Below are 20,151 nucleotides of genomic sequence, written 5' to 3'. Positions count from 1 at the left end.
AGATCCCTTCCAGTCTCTCAGGGCAGCAGCTTCTTCAGAGTAGCAGAAGCAGTCTATCTCTCTCTCTCATGCATGCAGCTGTTGCTGGATCTCTGCCAGCACTCACGAGGGAGGTATCCAAGCTCCCTCGGCCCTGTCGCCAACCAACCGAAGGGGTCTTCCGTGGGCTTCGTTACCCCAGACAAAGGTCGTTCCTCCACGTCATGTCACGAAGACGCAGGGGGTCTTCGTGACGGTCTGGTATCTCCAGGAGATTCAAGCTCCTTGCAGGGCCTCTGTGCCCTGCCTCAGGCTGCCACCTTGGCAGCAGTGCGAGGGGGGAGCCAAGATCACCACCTCTGCATTCCTCTCCGTCCCGATCCAGCTTCCCAAGATGCTCTGAGCTTCTCAGCTCTTCTCTCTCTCTCTGGTGCTGCATGTCTCTGTTGCTCCGTCTTATCTCTTCTGGCTCTCTGCCACCGCTTCTCCAGTCAGTGCCGGCTGCTGCTTTCTCCAGCCGCTGCCCAGTTTGGAGAAAACATCTCCCAGCTCACAGCTACAGACGCATAGTCCAGCTTAACACTGTTCCAAGTCTCTGTAGCCCCCAGCTGGGGCTGGGGGGCCCCAGAGGCCCCGAGGGGCTCCGGGCCCCTTTCCTCGTGGCTCCTACAACATGGCCACTTCTTCTAACAACCAAACCAAACTCATCTCTTCTGGTCTGGTTGTGGTATGTTTACATTTCTGCAGGAGCACCCATTGGACAGAACTTCAAAACTTCCAGGGGTTTTCACCCCTCGGGGGTTACCACTTTTCTTAGCCTCTGGGGGAAAACAAGGTTCAAACCACTACAGCTTCTTAGAATGAGATAGGAGTAGTTTTTTTACTGATATTTGATTAGTGTGAAAAATGGTTGAAGGGAAGGATTGTTTAGCTTTGGAAGAATCTGATTGTGAGGTGCTGTGGGACTTCACGTGCAGAACGTTCTTCATTCCGTGTCCCAAGCTGTGGGGTGAGCTCCCAGTCCTGCTGGCCCTTTTGGAGCTCCAACCAGTCTGGGGGTTTGCAGTGGTCTGTGTGGCTGCTGTTGTCTTTGGGACCACTGTTCTTTTGTTCTCCATTAGGTGACTCCTGTGCCTATAGTCTCCATTTCTATAGTGGTTAAAAGGAATGAGATTTTTTTAATTATTGTTATTATTATTACCGTTATTGACATCCTGAGAATGTCATGTCCATTTAGGAAGCCTTCCAAAGGTTGCTGCAGTCCATACAGCCAGTTGATCCAGCAGAGGAATGGACATCCTTTACCTCTTCTCTTACTCTGGTTCTGCAACATTAGCTCTGTATGGGTCACAAACTTAAAATCCATTCTAGGGAGGACACCTATGAAACTCACTTTTAAAATGCACTGCACCTCACATTCATGCCAAAAGAAATTTATATTAGAAATGTTGGAACTTTTTCCCTAAGCTAGAGTAACACCTGCAATATTGAGCAAAATTTCACTATCATAATGAAATACAAAGGAGTTGTTCCCTTTCAGGTGGCAGTTATGCTTCTTAGTTTTGAAGATCAGGTCTCTGAAGGATTACACTTCTTAAAAATTCTGTTCACTTTTCAGAAATGATGTTCTAATAATAATCTAAAAAGTAAATTGATTAGATAGTCATTGAGCATGATTTATCATTTTAACAGTGAGGTACTGTCTTATGAAAAAAGTTTTAATGCTGCATTAATATATTACAAGAGAGGAAAGATTTCAGAAAGGTTATTTTCATGTTAAATAAACTTTCCAAGACAAAAGAACTCTACTGCAATTTCTGTATAAATGGAATTCACAGTCCTTAAATTATAAGATGGTATGTCTCAGCAACCTAGGAAATTATACCACTCATCCAAAATTATAAATGAAAAGCACTATGGATACTTTCAAATCTTGGAATTTGTAAGCATGCCACAAGCAAAAGACTGATTCTTTAATGAGATGAAAGTAATTAAATTGAAATTAATTGGGCAATACTTAGCTAAGTCAACTCTCAAAAAAACGATACAGAAATACAAAAGAAGACTGTTGATGTTTATGCTATGGTATTTTATTCACATTTTTTTTACAAAGACAATGGAAAACTATAGGTTCATTAGTAACATGGGATTCATCTCAGAGGAGTGATTGCTCGTGAAAAGTGCCCAGTGGCACAAGGTCCTGATGGTTAACTATTCAGCACTTGCTGGGCACATGAAGCTAAGCTTTCTGCATGAAATCTGAAAAAATAAGTATTTAAATCCTACATGTTGGTTTCAGCTGGATAAATTATTTGGACACAGGAAATGTAGTGTTGCATAGAATGGTTTGCTTAGCCTGGATTTACTAATGAGGCCTCACGAGAAATCTAAAACACCAGGTTGGTCTCTGGGCTTAGTTTCAGTGATGGGTGCTAACCTCTGATCCCAGTCTGGTGCAAAGGAGGGCAGGGGACAGAGCAGCTGAGGTTTCTGTGTTCTGTGACACTTGGGATGTTGGAATTCATTTCCTCCCTTTCTCAGGAGGGACTGCTGTGCTTACAGCACAGGCCCTGAGAAGATCTCAGGCCTCATAAGACATGTAATACAAAGGCCTGATGGCCATGTGAACTAGTCTGCTATATGTGCTGTTACTTCTGCTTGTTGCCTTTAGGTAGTCCCCCACCTTTTCCCTTCATTTAGTGTTCCTGCTCTCTTAACTTTTTTCTTGTCCATATTTTCTTCCTCCTTATTTGCTTATCTGCATGTATTTTTCCCCTCATTTTTGCCTTCTCTAACGTGATTGGGATACAGAGTCTTATTCTCAAGAGCATGAGGAGAATATGTGAGGACTGGAGGAAATAATTGATTTATATATTGTGTGGTGAAAATCAACAAACATGTGCTGTGTGATAGGAAGCCATATCAGTGTGGAGTCTTTGGTGGATACAGATAGGAAAAACAGAAGAGCCTACAGGCAGCAAACCATCAGGCCTCCAAAGCCTAATGTGGCAATTACAGGTAATTGCTTTAATTCTGTATAGTTTTGCTTCTATTCTGTGCTAAATAGCCAAGCTTTTCACTGAGTGACTAACTGGAAGAATAGCACAAGATTGCTTCAATGTGATATCTTATAATTGGTAGGGAGGAATAACTTACTTGCTTAAAGAATAGTTTTTAAAACCAATTTAGAGAAAATTGCTTTTTCACATTGAGTTTGTAACAGAGAGTTAAAGTTAAAAAGTATTTTCAGTGTGACAAAACAAATAGGGAAGATCTGGGGATGCTGTTTCTGCTTCTTCACCTTGTGCACTGTGGCATTTCCACGATGGGGCTCCTTTGCCAGAGCAGTCTCTGAGGACCATGGACCCTGAGTTTTCTTCTCTCTGAAGAAAGTGCCACAACAATTATGCTATAGTGTTTGGTACTTGGTATTTATTGCTGCAACTGTACATGACAGTAAGGGAAGCAAATTTTAAGTCAGTTCTTCAAAAAATGCAAATACTTTTTTTTCCTCCAGAAAATACTGCTGGGGTTATATTAACATGGGGAAGAATGCTTTCCTTGGCCTTTAGGTTGAAAGTGCCTGAACCCATCTTTCCTGCAAACAAACAAAACATCAAATAAGAAAAAATAAACAGCCCTCTTCAGATATCTGAGGTGAGAAGTTTTAGCCCAACCTATTCGTTTGTCAAAGTCATGAACAGCTGAAAGCAGGAGTTTTACAATGGAAAATGTTACACAAACCAATGCAAAATGAGCCAATTTTTTTCCCCCACACTTTGTATCTCACCTGCAATTTATGGTTTATTTTTTATTTGTTAAGTTTCTCCAGACTTAACTGGAAGTTAAGTTCTGTGTGGAAAGGGAGTAGAGGAGAGATGTATTAAAATACTTCTTCCTCTCAGATCTGTCAGATTTGTAGAATATGAATAGTTAGCCTTTTACCATGAGAACTTTTGCATATCCTTACTAGTAGGAGCTCATTATCATTTGTGTAAAACCACTGGTCAGAGAAGTAAGTGTATTCTATTAAAACTTATTTTTCTGAGGGGTTTATAGGAAAAATAGTGAGTTGCTTCAAAGCAAGAATTCGATACTATGGAGAGAAACTGTATTGAAACAAAACCTGTGAACTCAAAAACTTCTCAAGCAGTTTAATTAGGTGAATCTCTGTATGTTCTGATTCATCAGTCTCTTAAGGTAGTAGATGTACTAGGCAATGCTCTTCCATACTGTTCTCACTCTTGAATGAGCTGTTTGTAATACCTTCAGCAAAACAAAATCCATTTGGTTCCATGGATTTTGAAATTACTTGTGTTAATAAAGATTCTAGTAGAGTGTTGGGGGTTTTTTTAAAATAAATACAAGTGTTAAAATATCTGTTTTCCAAAAAAAAAAATCAGAAGTTTTTCTCATTTTCTGAATCAAAGCCACAGGCTTATTAGAGGTACTTTCTCAATAGTGAAAAATTCAGGTCTGGTTCATACCTTAAAAATCCATTTCTTGGTGTTCACAGATAAACAATTACATATATCTCTTGAGTGGACATGTGACTATGGGATGCAAACTTCCAAACTTTTTCCATAAAATGAATGACATTGTGCAGTTTTTAGATATTGATTACAGTATTATAGCCATTTTTATAGCTACTGTGTTAAACCACATATTTTTCTAGTATATTGGGTCATACTCTTGGGCTGGTCACACTGTGCTGTGAAGGTGATGCAGAACTCTCTCAAGCATCAAGTAGAATAGGAGTGTGTGCCATGGTGGCTGTCAGTCCAGTTGGTAGGGATGCATCCTGAGAAAAACCCAGCTGTGGAAACCTTTGCACCTGAGATTTGCTTCCTGTGGATTTGTGTAGCATAGGCCTGTGGTGTAGTAGGAATAATCTCATCAGAGTACTGCCCTTTTCTCATCTTCTCAAAGCATATGCTATGTAAAATAGAACGTACTAATCATTATATTGTTACACAGTTGTTTTTTAAAACTCTTTTGATGTTTATGCTTTTTGAACTTAGTTTAACAGTGGTAAGAATTCAATGGTGTTCTGCACTGACGTGCCATCAGGGAAGATGAATAAAATTCCTAATCTAAATAGAATCTAGGTAAGGGTAATTTCTAATTTTAATAGGAATGTTAAAAGGAAGAAATCAAGTTCTGTATTTGCAGCATTTCTTGACAGATACTGATGCTGTAAATTATACAGTTGTTCTTCCTCTGTATGGATTCTGTAGTACTCACAGCGATTTATAGGTCCAGAGTGCAGCTGCTGGAAGTCATTTATTCTCAGTTCTGTATTAAATCTATCACATATAAATGCATTAACATTCAGTACAGAGCTCAAGGGCTTATGGCAGTTTCCTTCTTGCTCTGAGTTGCTGTCCTGGTGGAAATATTTGCAACATATGCAGAAAACAAAATTTAAAAACTTAAATTGATATACAAGGGGGGGGGGAAAACAAAAGAGAGGATTGTCCAGGATAAATGCTTGAAACCAGCTCTTTTTACAGTTTAAGCTGAACAGCAAAAACAAAACCTATTGTTAACAGCTCTGAAATTGGTACTGCTAATAAGCTTGTTTTGATGGATTAGCACTTCAGTACCATTTGCTTGAGTGCCACTCTTTTTGCATGTCAATTGGACATGTCTTCAAGTTACAGAAACTTAATATTCCCTGCAGTGTTTGAATTGTGTGCATCTTAATAGAGTGTGTGAGGTTGTCATTGATTTACTTGATTCAGCTTGTTTTAGTTTGGGATTTTTTTTATCAGAAAAAAGGAAATTAGAGTATTTTAAATATTTGGGAAATATTCGTAACTAGTGTTAAAAAGAGTTAAACTCTATCTGGAGTTTGACAGAAGAATAGAGGCCAGGGCCATGAATTGAGTATGTAATCTGTGAGAAAATAAGGGTTGGAACAAGCTGCCTGATGTGGGTCCTGTATCTGTTTATTGTTGATGGTTTTCCATCTGTAATACTGAGATATTAAATGTAGGAATATTTCTGAGCAGAAACTTGTACCTAGGGGAGAAAGAGATCCTGAACTCTTGTGGCAGACGGAATATGTTCTAACATGATTACTTGTATAAAAAGAAGACTAAACCAGAACAGGCCAAATGTGAAAGATCTGTTTGTTGTCTGTGAAACTGTGTATCAGTGAAAGTGCTTGTGGAACACGTATAACATGATCTTCCAGCACTAATAGTTTTACTGAGCTTCTTTCTACATAGCTGAGTACCACTAAGGCAGAGAATGAAGCAAGTTTTCAATCTAATAAATAGCTCCAGATCCTTCTGATTTTAAAACCTCAAAAAAGAAGCAAGTAAACAATAATCACATATGGTATTATGAGAGTTTAATAAAATGGTGGAAATAAATACTTGTGGATAAATGCCATTGTGCCACATTTTTCAATGAGTCAACTTCCACTGAAAAAAATGCAGGCCAAAACATTTTTTGAAAGCTTTAACATCTCTTGTCTGTGCATTGTACTCTATATGAATGTTGGTCTTTATATTTTCCCTACCTTTGAAATAATTACGGTATTGAGTTTTGCTCAATGTGTTTTACTTTGATTTTTTTTTTCTACAAATGTTTACAAAATAGTTTTAACCTCTTGTTTCTCACAAATGCCAGTTTTCAGACATCTTTATTCCTATGAAAGAAGTTAGGTCCTACTTTGGTGCATCTTTTGAACTGCCTGGTTCATCTGCAAGCTCTGCACTGTTTGCCTTTTATTTCTTAAGTGTATTTGCACAAATTCCTTGTCTTTTGAAAACCGTGATAGGTTGCTCTAATATGAAGTTTTACATTAAATTATAAATTATCTTGACTGCTGGAAAGATGTGTCATTTTCTGAACTCTTCTCTCACAAGGATGGATGTAAACCAGCAGATTATTTTGCTTAAGGTGTAAAATAGAATTTGAAATAGCATAGGTCAAGCTATGACTGACAGATACAGTAGGCCTTTGAAACAAATGGTTACACCTACCACCTCTTCAGCTCCCTGGAAAGAGATCTATCTCCAAGCCATGTTAAAAACCAAGCACTGAAAACCAAGCAGGTTTCGATAGGAAAATTATGCCATGAAAACACTGGACTTCTGAACATTTTAAACTGTTATTTGGCAGCAGCATAAAGAGAAAGTATTCCTTGGGTAGAAATGTTAAAGAAAAAAATTGCTGCTTTACTCATTAAATTACATGAGAGGACTCTAGGCTGCTTCTGCCCTACTTTTGAATGCCTCTACACTGGCTATCCTGTTTTCAAGTACCTGGAATCAAGTGAGGTTGGTATATTGTGGACTCCTTCCCTTCCATTATTTCTTCATCTTAATCGTCCCTTTTCACTCTTTCGTGTTGTATCTCCCCTGTTCCCTGTTTTTCTCTCTCTAAATGAATCTGTATTTCTGCGGCATTTCCTACCTCTCTTTTTCCTCCCTTCCTCTCCCTCACATCTATGTTAGCTTTTCTCTTTCTCTTTGATATAAGACCTTCTGGAAGTTCCTAACTTCGAGGCCTTTCCATGATGAATGGTTCCTGCTCTAGTTCTAGGCAAGCTCATTGATGAAAAATGTGACTGTAACGGTACTTGGATAAAACTTTTGTGAGCTAATATATTAATTTTTAGAGGGAAAAATTGCTTTGCTACCTTCTCAAATCAACTACTTCATCTAGGAGACTGAAAGTCAGCAGCAGGATGTTGGAGTGCAGGGACCAAATCCTGAAATAAGGATATGGAAGTGACAACAAGGAGTTGCTCGGTCATCTGTAACTGGGCCAGAATTCGCCAAAGTCTGAGGCACAGAATACTGGGGAATAGTTGCAGTCTGATGCAACTATTGCTAACTTTTCTCTTTAAAACTCAAACTCTTTGGTTTGAGTTTTGTTTTTTGTTTTTTTTTTTTTTTTTTTTTTTAAAATCCTACTGGTTGTCCGTTGTGGCGCCCTCTGGTGGAACTTCCAAAAACATCATTATATTTCTGTCATTTTGAAAATGACTCCTTGAGTCTATTGGTAGTCACCCCAGGGTATTTGACGTGGTGGCTGTGAAGGATGCCCACGGCAACAGCTTTCTCACCAGGCACTCCATGCTCTCAGTTGTGGGCAAAGCCAGTCTGTGGGGACACAGGGTGGGGGCCAGGTCCCATCTTTTTCCCAATGGGCCAGTCGCAGACAAGCAACATTAGACAACTAAAGTGTCTTATTTTATTCAGCTTTTACTTAAAAAAAAAAAGTTGAGGATTAGTGTTTGTTTTCTGTGTAGGCATCGCTGTGTGGAGGACCTGGAAGAGGGAGGAGCTCTGCCTGAGGTGCTCCTTAAATACCCCACGGGCAGGGCGAGGCCTGTTGCCACGGTCCATGGGGGAGGGGTGAAGGAGTGCCCCACTGCAAAAAGGGGTTCAAGCGAGGTTTGAGGTGCAATGCTGGTTTAATGAGGGTGTGCTGGGTTATATAAGCTATGGCGTGGAATGCACCAGAAAAATGGGGTGGAGCATGAGACAGACAGCCAGGAACAAATAGGAATAGGGACTCAGGCAAACAGGGAGGAACTGGGGAAGGAAAGGACGAATGGTAGCTCTCTCCTCTCTGGAGCTTTCTCAGCCAATCAGAGGGAGAAGCAGGGAACAGGCCCCACGAGGCATACCTGGGCAAACCCGCGTATTACAACTGTCGGGGAATCACACAATGTACATATTTGTAAGCATATAATAACTCTAAAGTCCATCTAGTAAAGTCCTTTCAATTGCTGTATATCTTTTTCCACTCCTGGAATCGTTCCCATTCTGATTCTTGCTCTTCTGCAACCTGTGATGTCACAATGGCCCCTGGGCACAGTGAGGTACTGCAGTGTCACAATTGCCCTGGGCACCTGAGGTACCACAGTGTCACAATGGACCCTGGCCCCATGAGGACCAAAGGAAATTATTTCCACTGAAACAAAATCCAGACCCTATATGCTGACCAGACCCATCCTATAGGGAGGTCGGCTGCCTTCCTGGGGCCCGGGTGAGGGATATTAGTAGGAGACTCCCTGAGCTAATCTGGCCCTCTGATTATTATCCACTGCTGGTTGTCCAGGCTGGCAGTGATGACATTAATGACAGAGGTGCCAGGGTAATTAAAAAGGACTTCAAGGCGCTGGGTCAATTAGTTAATGGGACAGGAGCACAGGTGGTGTTCGCCTCAGTTCCTGCAGTAGCAGGGGTGAATGAGGAGAGGATTAGGAAGACCCATCTTATCAATAGGTGGCTAAAGGATTGGTGCCACCAGTGGAATTTTGGTTTTTTTGACCCTGGGGCAAAGTCTATGGTACCCAGCCTGCCAGAGTCAGATGGGCTTCATCTGTCGAGCAAGGGCAGAAGGACTCAAGCCCATAAATTGTCGAGGCTGATCAGGAGGGCTTTAAACTAGATTTGAAGGGGGAAGGGATTAAAACCAGGCTATCCAGAGATGAGCCTAAGGGTGGAAAGCCAGAGTTAGAAATGAAATCAGCAGCCTAGCTGAATGTCCACCTATACACCCACTGGGTAACAAATGAGAGGTGCTGGGAGCCATCGTGCAGCAGGAAAGCTGTGATGTAGTTGCCATCCTGGAAACGTGGTGGGATGACTCGCATGACTGTAGTGCAGCCATGGGTGGCTACAGGCTCTTCAGAAGGGACAGGCAAGGTAGGAGAGGTGGAGGGGTGATCCTATATGTTAGAGAGTCTCTTGACTCTGTAGAACTTGAAGTCAGTAATGATAAGGTTGAGTGCCTGTGGATCAGGATCAGGGGGAAGGCCAGCAAAGCTGACATCCTGGTGGGAGTCTGTTACAGACCACCCAACCAGGATGACGGGGGTGATGAACTATTCTACAAGCAGGTGGCAGATGTCTTAAAATCGCCAGCCCTTGTTCTCGTGGGTGACTTTAACCTGCCGGATGTCTGCTGGGAACTCCACACAGCAGAGAAGAGGCAGTCTAGGAGATTCCTAGAGCGTGTAGAGGATGATTTCCTACTGCAGCTGGTAAATAAGCCTACCAGGGATGGGGCCCTGCTAGACCTGCTGTTCACAAAGAGAGAGGGGCTGGTGGGAGATGTGGTGGTCAGAGGCCGTCTGGGGCACAGTGACCATGAAATAAGAGAGTTTTCAGTACTCTCTACTGGGTTAAGAACTGGCTGTATGGCTGGGTCCAGAGAGTGGTGGGGAACAGTGCTGTGTCCAGTTGGTGTCTGGTCACTGGTGGTGTCCCTCAGGGATCACTGTTGGGCCCAGTCCTGTTTAATATCTTTACTGATGATGTGGATGAGGGGTTTGAGTGTACCATTAGCAAATTTGCAGATGACACCAACCTGGGGGTGAGTGTTGATCAGCTGGAAGGCAGGAAGGCTCTTCAGAGAGAATCTGGTCTGATTCCGACGGGATGAGGTTCCACAGGGCCAAGTGCCAGATCCTGCACCTTGGTCACAACAACCCCCTGCAGCGCTACAGGCTGGGGACAGAGTGGCTGGAGAGCAGCCAGGCAGAAAGGGACCTGGGAGTCTGGATTGACAGGAAGCTGAACATGAGCCAGCAGTGTGGCCAGGTGGCCAAGAAGGCCAATGGGATCCTGGCCTGCATCAGGAACAGTGTGGCCAACAGGTCCAGGGAAGTGATTCTTCCCCAGTACTCAGCACTGGTGAGGCCACACCTCGAGTACTGTGTCCAGTTCTGGGCCCCTCAGTTCAGGAAGGACATTGAGGGGCTGGAGCAGGTCCAAAGGAGAGCAATGAGGCTGGTGAAGGGACTCGAGCACAAGTCCCGTGAGGAGAGGCTGAGGGAGCTGGGGCTGTTCAGCCTGGAGAAGAGGAGGCTCAGGGGAGACCTCCTCACTCTCTACAACTCCCTGACAGGAGGTTGTAGCCAGGTGGAGGTTGGGCTCTTCTCCGAGGAACCAGCAGTAGGGCAAGAGGGCTCAGTCTTAAACTCTGCCAGGGGAAGGTTTCATGGTTAAGACTTTTATCTGAAGTATTTTATGATTTGGCTTCCCATTTGTACTGTTGAAAATTTGGTGAACTTATCCTGAATCTCCTCTTGACCAAGTTAAAGCAGAGAAAAGGAATACTCAGTTATTTATACTTAATGTTTGCTTCTTTTTCCTTGTAGCAGTGGGCAGACTCTTTGGCTGGCTTTAAGATGCGAAGGTATAGATACAAAGTTCTACTGGGAAGCTCAGTCCTGTAAATCCATTTCCTGCTGACTCTAAGTTGACTGAAAGATATGGATTTATAAAGACTGCTGAGTCATCTCAGAGGCAGAGGGTATTGCTTAGTCTTATGATAACATTGGCATGGATTTGCACTTTAACGCTTCGCATTTTGTGTATTCCTGCATATGGCTGATGCAAATGAACTGCCTACAGTTTTAGCAATACAGAGTATATGTATTTTTTGTGTGTTTATATGGTATTTCTATACTCTGTACACATGATACCACTATACTACATGAGACACTAAGAACTGCTGCTGACTTCTGAAGTCAGAAAAAAATGAATCTAGAAGCTGGTAAGACTTTTTTAGTAGAAAGTTAGCTTGGAATTCCTCACAACCAAGCTTATACTATGATGATGCTTTGTAAGCATAGGCTCCTATTTTCATCTCCAGACTTGGTCAGTCTGTAAGATACAGTTCTGAAAATGGCTTCCTTCTGTGGTGCCTGCAAACGCTGTTGTTTTGGGGATTGTCAGTATTTCTGGGTTGCCTGTCTATCAGAAAAGAGAAATGAGAAAGGAAACATTTTTATGGTTCTGAAGTGTAACAGTATCAATTTATTTCATCCACCTGTTTGGACTGGAATAATCTCTGGAAACCCATGTATTTAAAACAGACAAACAAAATGCAAATGAACTGGCTTTGGGAACACAGGTATTCTCTATGAAGGAGTAAATGATGTCTTTAGGAAGAGTTTCCTGTGAATTTCCATTTCTACAACACCAAAAGATCTACTAGTTTGCTTTCTAGAGAGAATGGCAGGATTTTGATTCAGTCAAAGAGAAATGCACAGAGGTGTGTTGAAACAAATTCCTGTGATTCAGTGCAGTTCTGAATTTACTGGCAAACTGTCACAGTCAAGTCACTGTGAATGCCTGTAAGGGGAACTTTTGGTAGTCAGTGTAGCACAATTCTATGATCTAGTGATGTCTCAGGAAAGTTTGTGTGATGAGGCAGGTCGGGGGGGGACAAGCTGTGAGGTCAGTCCGTGGATCCAGGTGAGAGACAGCCCTATGGTATCTCAGAAGCTCTGTGGTGACAGGGCCAGGTGGAACTCAGGAGGTCAGTCTGTGGGCTGGGTCCATGGCCAGGCAGGGGCAGCTGTGGCTGAGCTGGAGCCCAGCAGCCTTATGGCACAGTTTGGAGAGGGACTCAGGGTCCCAGGGTGTGTGGAACTGGGGCTGCAGGGCCCAGGGATGAGCGTGGCTACAGCTCCCAGACAAGGCTGGCCCTGAGGGGTGGGTGTAAGACCTAAAACCCGTGTGAAACCGTTCTCTTGGCAGAACTGTCAAGCTGAGAGAGCCCCGGCACTCCGTGTCAGCCCCAGATCTTTTTCACTTTCTTGTCTGTGAGATACTTTCTTCCACTGAATAGGACAACACAGTGCTTACGAAATATGTAAACTGGAGCCTTGCCCAGATGAACAGCACATGAATGCACTTGGAAGAGTTTGAGCTCTGTTATTGTCTTTGATTCACCAACTGCACACAATTTGGCAGTCAGTTTTGACTGAAAGCTGAATGCTAAAGCCTAGGTTTAAGCTGTGATAAAAACTGATGCTTTTGTCTCCTAGTTCTATAGTAGTATGAAATTGTGGGGGTTTGTATGCCTGTGTTTTTTCTGGATACAGAATTTGGTTCAATAACATCTGTCTCTGAAGAGAGCAAGCTGGAGAAGTGCAGTGCACTTTGTTTGAGGCTGTCTGTGTGAAGCTGCTGTTGACTGCAGCTGGTGCAGAACAGGGCTGTTTGATTTGTACCCACAGTGATGCCCAGACCCCATGAGTTGTTCAGGGAAAAAGAGCTGGCTTCCTGGTGTTCTGTGCTGTCAAACCTTAGATATATTATGTGTGATAAGGAGCAGGGTTTTATTTTCTCCCTTATTTTGGGATTTCTTATGAACCCCCCGATCCTGGTTAGACAGTACTGTTTTAGAGGGAAACAGTCACTTTGAAGGACTTTCAGGTTTCACTGTTTGTGTTTGATGCAGCAAAGTAAGAAATCGTTAATAAATAGAAGGTGGCTAGACTGAAGTATTGTGGTGACTTCCCGTTGTATCTCGAGGTCTGTGGCTTCCTTTGCAGCACCAGGAGAAATGAGATTAGTGGGCTGTGTTATAATATAATTGTAGGAAGGATAGATTCACTACTTAGAGCAAGAGCCTGTTTAAAAATAAATAATGCTCTTTGCTGAAAAAGTCCAGTGCACAGACGCTTTACTGTGTTTGGAGGTGCAGTAGTATTTGGATTTGAACACACTGGGCAATGAAGTCATTCTTGCAGAGTGGTGATTCATTGATGTATTGGTTTATTAAAAATGTTAAAATCTGTTGTGTGTTAATACACTCAAGAAAACTCTGTTTTCTGATTCAGATATCAGCTGGTTAAACAATTCTCTGACTCTGTTTAAGTCTCCAGCTCTCTCTCTCATTTGTTTGTTTGGCTTTTACTGTATGCCTGAGATTTCCAAGTTAGCCTGGGGAAGTAAGATGCAATCCGATGTCCAATGCATATCTTGGAGTAAATGAGGTTTTAAAAACATAGGACTGGTTCATTTAATATTGAATGCTCTTTTCTTCAGCCATAAACTTACAAACTTTATGCAGTGAGAAGTAGATACTGTGATGCTTTTGTAAATAATGCATATAGAGACTGATGCAATGCAAAGGAAAATAATTGGACTTCAGCTTGCTTTAGGGTAGCCTTTGGAGAAGTTTTGTATGCATTGTGTTGTTCATTCTTCCTTGTGCCTCTTCTCATTGTTTGAAGCTGGTGCCACAGGCTCTGATGTGCTATTTTCCCTTCCTTTTTAATTTTCCCCCTGAGTTTAATTATCTCCTTCACCCAAGCCATTTTGCAAATATCTACTAGTGTTTCTGAAAGGGACAAGATGCAGAAGGAGAGTGGGAGAATGTCTGGAATAAAATAGAATGGAAAAGGAGGCTCCTTACAATCCTGATGTTGACTGTGTGGTTGTCCCAAAGTCCATAACTTTCAGCTTTCCAAATAACAGCTCCCAGGCTTGATTCCTGGATCCAGTTAAATCTGCCTTGGTAGCTCTGTCCCAGCTGTGTGTCCTTTGTTGTCTGGGCTGGTGGGAGGCAGTAGGGTTTCAAGAAGATATGGGTGGAGAAGGGGGGAATAAGATGATTGTGGTAGGATCCCTGAATGCTTTAAGTGTGTACACAGCAGGAAGAGAGGAGAAACAGGCAGTAATACTTTAGCTATGGCTTTTCTCAAGCACATTTTTAATTTCCACATTTTCCAGGCTTCCCATTTCCCAGGAGTGCAGGATTCTTATCCCTGACCCGTTGTTCCTTTCTACAGTGTACTTGGGACATAGGCTGCTGGGGCAGGGAAGAAAACCCAGGAAATTTGTTTGAATGCAACAATTACACAATGCCTTGCTTCACTCTGTCTGCACCTCTGTCCTTCTCCATTGCTTATGAAGAAAGACTTGTCTGGGAGGAAAGACAGCAAATTTCCAGGCCAGTTTTCTCAGAGAAGAACTGCTTAAAAACAAGACAGACACAGTTCATGGTGTTGGTTGTAAGCCACAATAAAAATTGTGGTTGTTTTACACAGACTTGGTTCATTTCTCATGGCATAAAGATGATTCAGTTGTAAGTACTGTTATAGCCCATTTTCACAATCTTTGATGAATTTAACTTGATGTTTCCTTAAACAGAGTAGAGGTAGGAAAGAAATTGTTTATACATTACTTGTCAGTTTTGAAGTGCTTTTGGAAATAAACAGCATGTTCTTTTGCTGACAGGATTTGAAATCTAGCAGTCAGCGAGATGAGATTGCTGCAGCACGTGCATCCCTGAAGGAAAATTCCTCTTTCCTACATTCAATATGTTCAGCTTGTTTGGAACATTCAGATGTTGCATCCCTTACAGCCAGCAAGGATTCAATTTGCAATGAAATACAGAATGCTCTCAATGCAATTTCTAATGCTTCCCAAGGAGTTGGAAATAAAATGGAACAACCTACCTCTCGCACAGCTACTCTTGGAAGTGCACTTGATGAGCTTGAGGTATGTAAACCTGTGAGACTACAATGTTTTTGGAATTTTTTTTTTTTTTAATAACTATTGATGACATAAGTGGTGGGCCTAAGGGCATTGGAAATTGATGCTCTGCTTAGTCTGAGTCTAAATAGTATCACTTGGAATTGTTTCATTGAAAGGGATCTCTCCCTTCAGAAGAATTTGGAATTAAGTCTCTAGTGTGTTCAACATTTGGCTGAAATGGAAGGGGAAGAGTTAGTTCCAAGTGTGTTGCTAGTGCTGGAGGCAGGTGAGTCCTTGGTAAGTGGGCAGAAGCCATGAGTTGAGTTTACTAATCAGTGATTATGAGCTGGCAGCAATCACTGCTGCCTTGACTGCATTTGAACCAGTACCACACAAGCTGAAGTCCTTTCCTCTGTCATTCTGTAATTTATATCATTGAACAATTTAGAAACCTCATCTGCTTGTTATGAAGTGACATAACCAATATGCTTTCACAAATTCTGTGTTTCTGCTTCCATTATTTAAGTGAATACTTGGAGAAGGGCAGCTCTTTCTCTACTCCTGCTCTCATCCTAAGCTTTTGTATGGAGCTTCTCCCTTTTCTTGTGGCTGCTCTGGCTCTTACCAGTTTCATTTTCCATTGTCCTGCCAAAACTGGTAAAAGATCTCCTGTAGATGGGATTACAGACCATAATCCTCATCTGCTGTAACTCATGTAGGCCCAGACCAACAAAAGCAATGAATGTTTCTAAACACATTTGCAAATATTTGTGGTTTTGATTGTAAATTCTTGGGCTTAGCAAATCTCAGTCTCAGAACTCCAATACTGTTGATAGGTTTTCAGAAGAATTGGTGTTATGACTGATGGTAGTAGACTTTGCCTAAAATTTTCAGTGGCAGATTAAAGAAATACACTGAAATATCACACAGATTTGGTGGTGGCAGTTTATTGACCAAAACAGACCTCTCAGTTGTGCTTGAAGTTTTTTCCCCCTAAAGGAACAGGCTACAATAGCACATTACCTGTCATCCCTCCTTGCTTCTCACACTGGGTTTTAAAATTACAATTTCTAACCTATTTTCTTAATAAATAGAAGAAAAAAAGAGAAACATTTAAGAGTAATACATGATATGTTACAATGAAGCTCTGACTGAAAAATGTATACTTTAAATGAGAGCTATTATTTACCTGGTTTACTTACAAATTTTTTTAAAAAATTTGGCAAAAAGGTTGCATTTTCTGACCACAGATGAATTCATCTTGACTGTACGTGAGCAGTACCATTTCAATAATTTAAAAAATGTGATAAAATCTATTATAGTTCTAAAATTTGAGGTTTGTGGTAATCAGAAAATGGAAAAATAGTATTTTGCATTGAATTTATTTTTATTTGGAAACATAAGAACATAGAAGTCTAACTGTTGTAAAAAGCCATTTGTTTATGGAGTTTTAAATATATTTTTACCTAAATACCACAAATGGGAATTGAAGACGTGTGAATTAGATAAAGCAAAATTTATAGAGCATTTAACTTAAAATGATTTTAGGAATTAGATAGTTGCACTCTTCTCTCTTTACAGACAGCTCTATTGGCTAAGGACCTGAAATAACCTTTGCTCTATCTTCTTGTTGCAAATCCAGTGCCATGAAATAGACTGATGTAGTAAATAGTCTGTTGGGAACAAATCTCATTAAATGTTTATAGTGTGGAAATGTATCACGGAGCCTACCCAACCATCTAGTATCTACATGTTCTGCAATGTCATTCTTCCTTTGCCAGTGCTGGCAGTGTGGAAGTTATTAAAGATTTAGAGGTGAGGAAACCACCAGTAAAATTAGAGCAGCTAACCCTTAAATCAGTAGATTCTCTGAAAGGCTCTAAATAACTCCCACGCCATTTGTAAATAAATGCAAAATTGGAACTTTAAAATTTAATTGCATATTAAGATCTGTGAGAAGAGTGTGTGGGTGCAGGTTAACTGATGCCTTTCCCTGCTCTTGCATCTTCTGAATGTAAAGAGGTTTGTCACGAAATGATCCAGGTGTCGCATGCCTGGCTCTGTCAGCGTGTTCAGCTGCTCTGTGGTCCTTTAATGATGTCCAAAGGCTGTAAATCAGTCCAAAACTTCAGGAAACAGAACGAAGTTTCTGGATACCTGTGATCTCTCTTTTTTCACGCATCGGAAGTCCAGTGAGGGAGAAAACAGGGATCTAATAACTCCTCTTAAATGCTCACTTACGCTTAAGAGCTCAGGTAGCTGAGCACTCTTTAGCCTCTTAAAGCAGAACTGCAGGACTGCCTGTGCCATGGCTGGTGTCTCCTCCTTGGGTCTTTTCTGCGTAGATTTACTTATAGATAGTTGGTGAAATTGTTTGAAGAATTTAATCTGTGGGCAGAGTCTTAACTCGTATTTTCCTGTTTACTGCTGCCTAGATGTTTCTGATTATTTGGTGATGGACCACAGTAGCTTTTTTGTCAGTGCTATTGGTCCATCTTGGCATGAACTTTCTACAAACTGTCTCCCAAAGGAAGACATTTCTGCCTCTGTTTCATCTGAGATTTGAAGGCAGTCATTTTTCTAGCTAAATGGCTAATTGGCTGTAGCCTTTAGGTGTGTCTTAATCTTCCACAATCAATGAAGCTGTTTTTTAGTGCAGTAACACTTCAATATTGTACTTGGCAGGTGTGTTTTGCATTACAATGGACATTGTACATATAGCCTGGCATGAGGGGACTTAGCTGGGAGCTTGAAAGGAAAGTTGCTGCTCCAGGACCAAGTGGCAAAAATTCAGCTGATCTGAAGTACCACAGAACACTTCGGTATTAAGGGCTCTAATTGTGATTGAGGGAGGCAGAGTTTCAAATCTCCAACACCTTCTTCCACATCAGAAATGAATCTCCTGACCTCTGGAACTGACTATATCTTAGAAGATCTTCCCTTGTCATTCTTAGAAGATTGATATGGACGAGTCTTTTCTGCATAGGATTAATGTGAACTTGTCTTTTGGGTGCAAGTTAATTATATATAATTTTAAAATGTAAATATTTGAACACTAATGGCTAGTTTTATGCAGTTTTCCAAATATATATATATTAATGTGCTAGTTATAAAAGTCGAAGCTACTTCATTTTTAATTTTGCTATGTCTGGATACAGCTGAAGTAACAAACATCTGAATAATGGAGTTGTTCGATGCTTGTTAGGCAGGAAAACACATTTTCTACTGCTGAGAACTATTTGATTCTGCTTTTAAAGTTACGTATTCTTACTTACTGAGGTGACAGCTAAAAGGGATTAATTTCCCCTGCATTTCAGACTTCTTAATGGCACTCCATACCACTTTCTTACAATTCCCTGTACTGCATTTCCCTAATTTCCTGCCATGCCTGTTGTGTTTGAGATGTGTAGTAACTCAGCTTTTCTCCAGGTAAACGGGGTGCAGCTTTTCTTTGCTTCCAGCCCTTCTCTCACTGTTGTAATGAAGCTCAGCAAAGAAAAGAACAGAAAAATGGATGCCCTATGCTAATACTTTTAATCTGTCTCTGAGTTCTCCTTGTGGACAAGTGGTATCGTACTGCCTTCACTCTTCCAGAAAAGTGTCTTCAGGTGCATTTCCTTCCTTCTGTGGAAACAGCTGCTCCAGGAAAGGAAGGCTTTTGGTGACAACACAGAGCTGGATTGCTGCTCCCATCGGGCCTGACTCTAGACGTTGGCAATTAGGAAGTTGCCTGCAAAAGCAAAATGACTTCCTGTGCTGCAGCTTCCATCCACTGGCAGCAAGAGGTCAGGGAATGTAGAGGTATTCAGAGCAGAAGAGCAAGCCTCCTTTATTCTGTCCAAGTGCTCTTTCTTTCCTTTGTATTTTGGCCTTCATGGCAGGGTCTGCCAGACCCTGGCAAAATTTCAGCTTTTCTTCTCTCCTGTTTGGAGAAGGCAAAAGTCAGCTATTTTTTTTTTTTTAAATGTTGAGTGGTTCTTAACTGGCTCCAACTTCTGCAAAAGAGGACGAAAGCAGTGAACTGCCTGTTTGCTTTCCTCTGTCTTTGTGAGTGGGCAAACTGTTCTATCCCAGTTTGGCTTTGGATCCATAGTTGTATGTAAAATTCAGATTTCCATGATCAGCATATTTTTTACATCTTTGAATTAGGAATTAATTAATTAGGTTATTATGTTGCTTTATGGATATACAAATAGCTGTGTTTTTAATCTTCAGAATAATGAGGTTCTTTCCTTCCTGCTTGCACATAAATTCCTTTTCACTGTTATTGTATCTGGATAGGTGAACCTTGTTTTGAGAAAATCCAGGAACTTGGAAATACACAGTTATTGCTTTAACTTAATCTGCGGTTACATCGACTGGATACACAGGAACACTTGACATAGACCCATAAACCATTTTAATGGTCTATCCTTTCACTTCCTGGAACAAATCCAGGATCTCAGTTTTAGACTTTTTATAGTATCTCAGAATAGGTAACAGAAAAATTCCACTTCATGGTATATGGCATAGTTTTCTTGTTTGATACTTCTTCTGAAATGTTTGAACTACCTGCGGGTGTAAGAGGTAAATGGGTGTATGTGGAGTAGAGGTTTGGTGGTCAGAACCATAATGGCACTGTTTCACATATTCAGTTACATTAAAAATTACTAGTTTGTATTTCTTTAAATGCTGCAGCTCAAATATACTTACTTTCACATTTCATGAAAATATCCTCTCTCCTTTATTTGCTTGACGCACAAATGTTATTAATTTTATCAAGCCAAAAGAGTTGTCTGCTTTGGTTTACACTACCTACTGAAAAGCAAAGGACACTTATATCTAGGTCCTTAGCAAAAAAGCAATTGTTAAACAAAAGTTTCTGTTTTTTATCTTTGCACATATTCAGCCTGTTAAAGGTAGCAGCAGTGACTTTGTCACAGTG

At 41.2% G+C, this 20,151-nt stretch overlaps 1 protein-coding gene across 4 annotated transcripts in view; it reads left to right on the top strand.

Moving 5' to 3' along the window:
* Window positions 1-20,151, top strand: part of CTNNA3 (catenin alpha 3) — a 433,577-nt gene that overhangs the window by 79,030 nt on the left and 334,396 nt on the right. For all 4 annotated transcript variants that reach the window (XM_027660928.1, XM_027660929.1, XM_027660927.1 and 1 more), the window contains one exon: window positions 14,988-15,251. In XM_027660928.1, the coding sequence (XP_027516729.1) occupies window positions 14,988-15,251 (264 nt within the window). The remainder of the gene's footprint in view (window positions 1-14,987; window positions 15,252-20,151) is intronic.

This window comes from Corapipo altera, unplaced genomic scaffold, assembly GCF_003945725.1.
Source record: "Corapipo altera isolate COAL_440 unplaced genomic scaffold, ASM394572v1 133, whole genome shotgun sequence".
In the NCBI taxonomy this organism is placed as follows: Eukaryota; Metazoa; Chordata; class Aves; order Passeriformes; family Pipridae; genus Corapipo; species Corapipo altera.
The sequence above is the reverse complement of the archived record's forward strand: the minus strand, read 5'-3'. Positions and strand labels throughout refer to the sequence as shown.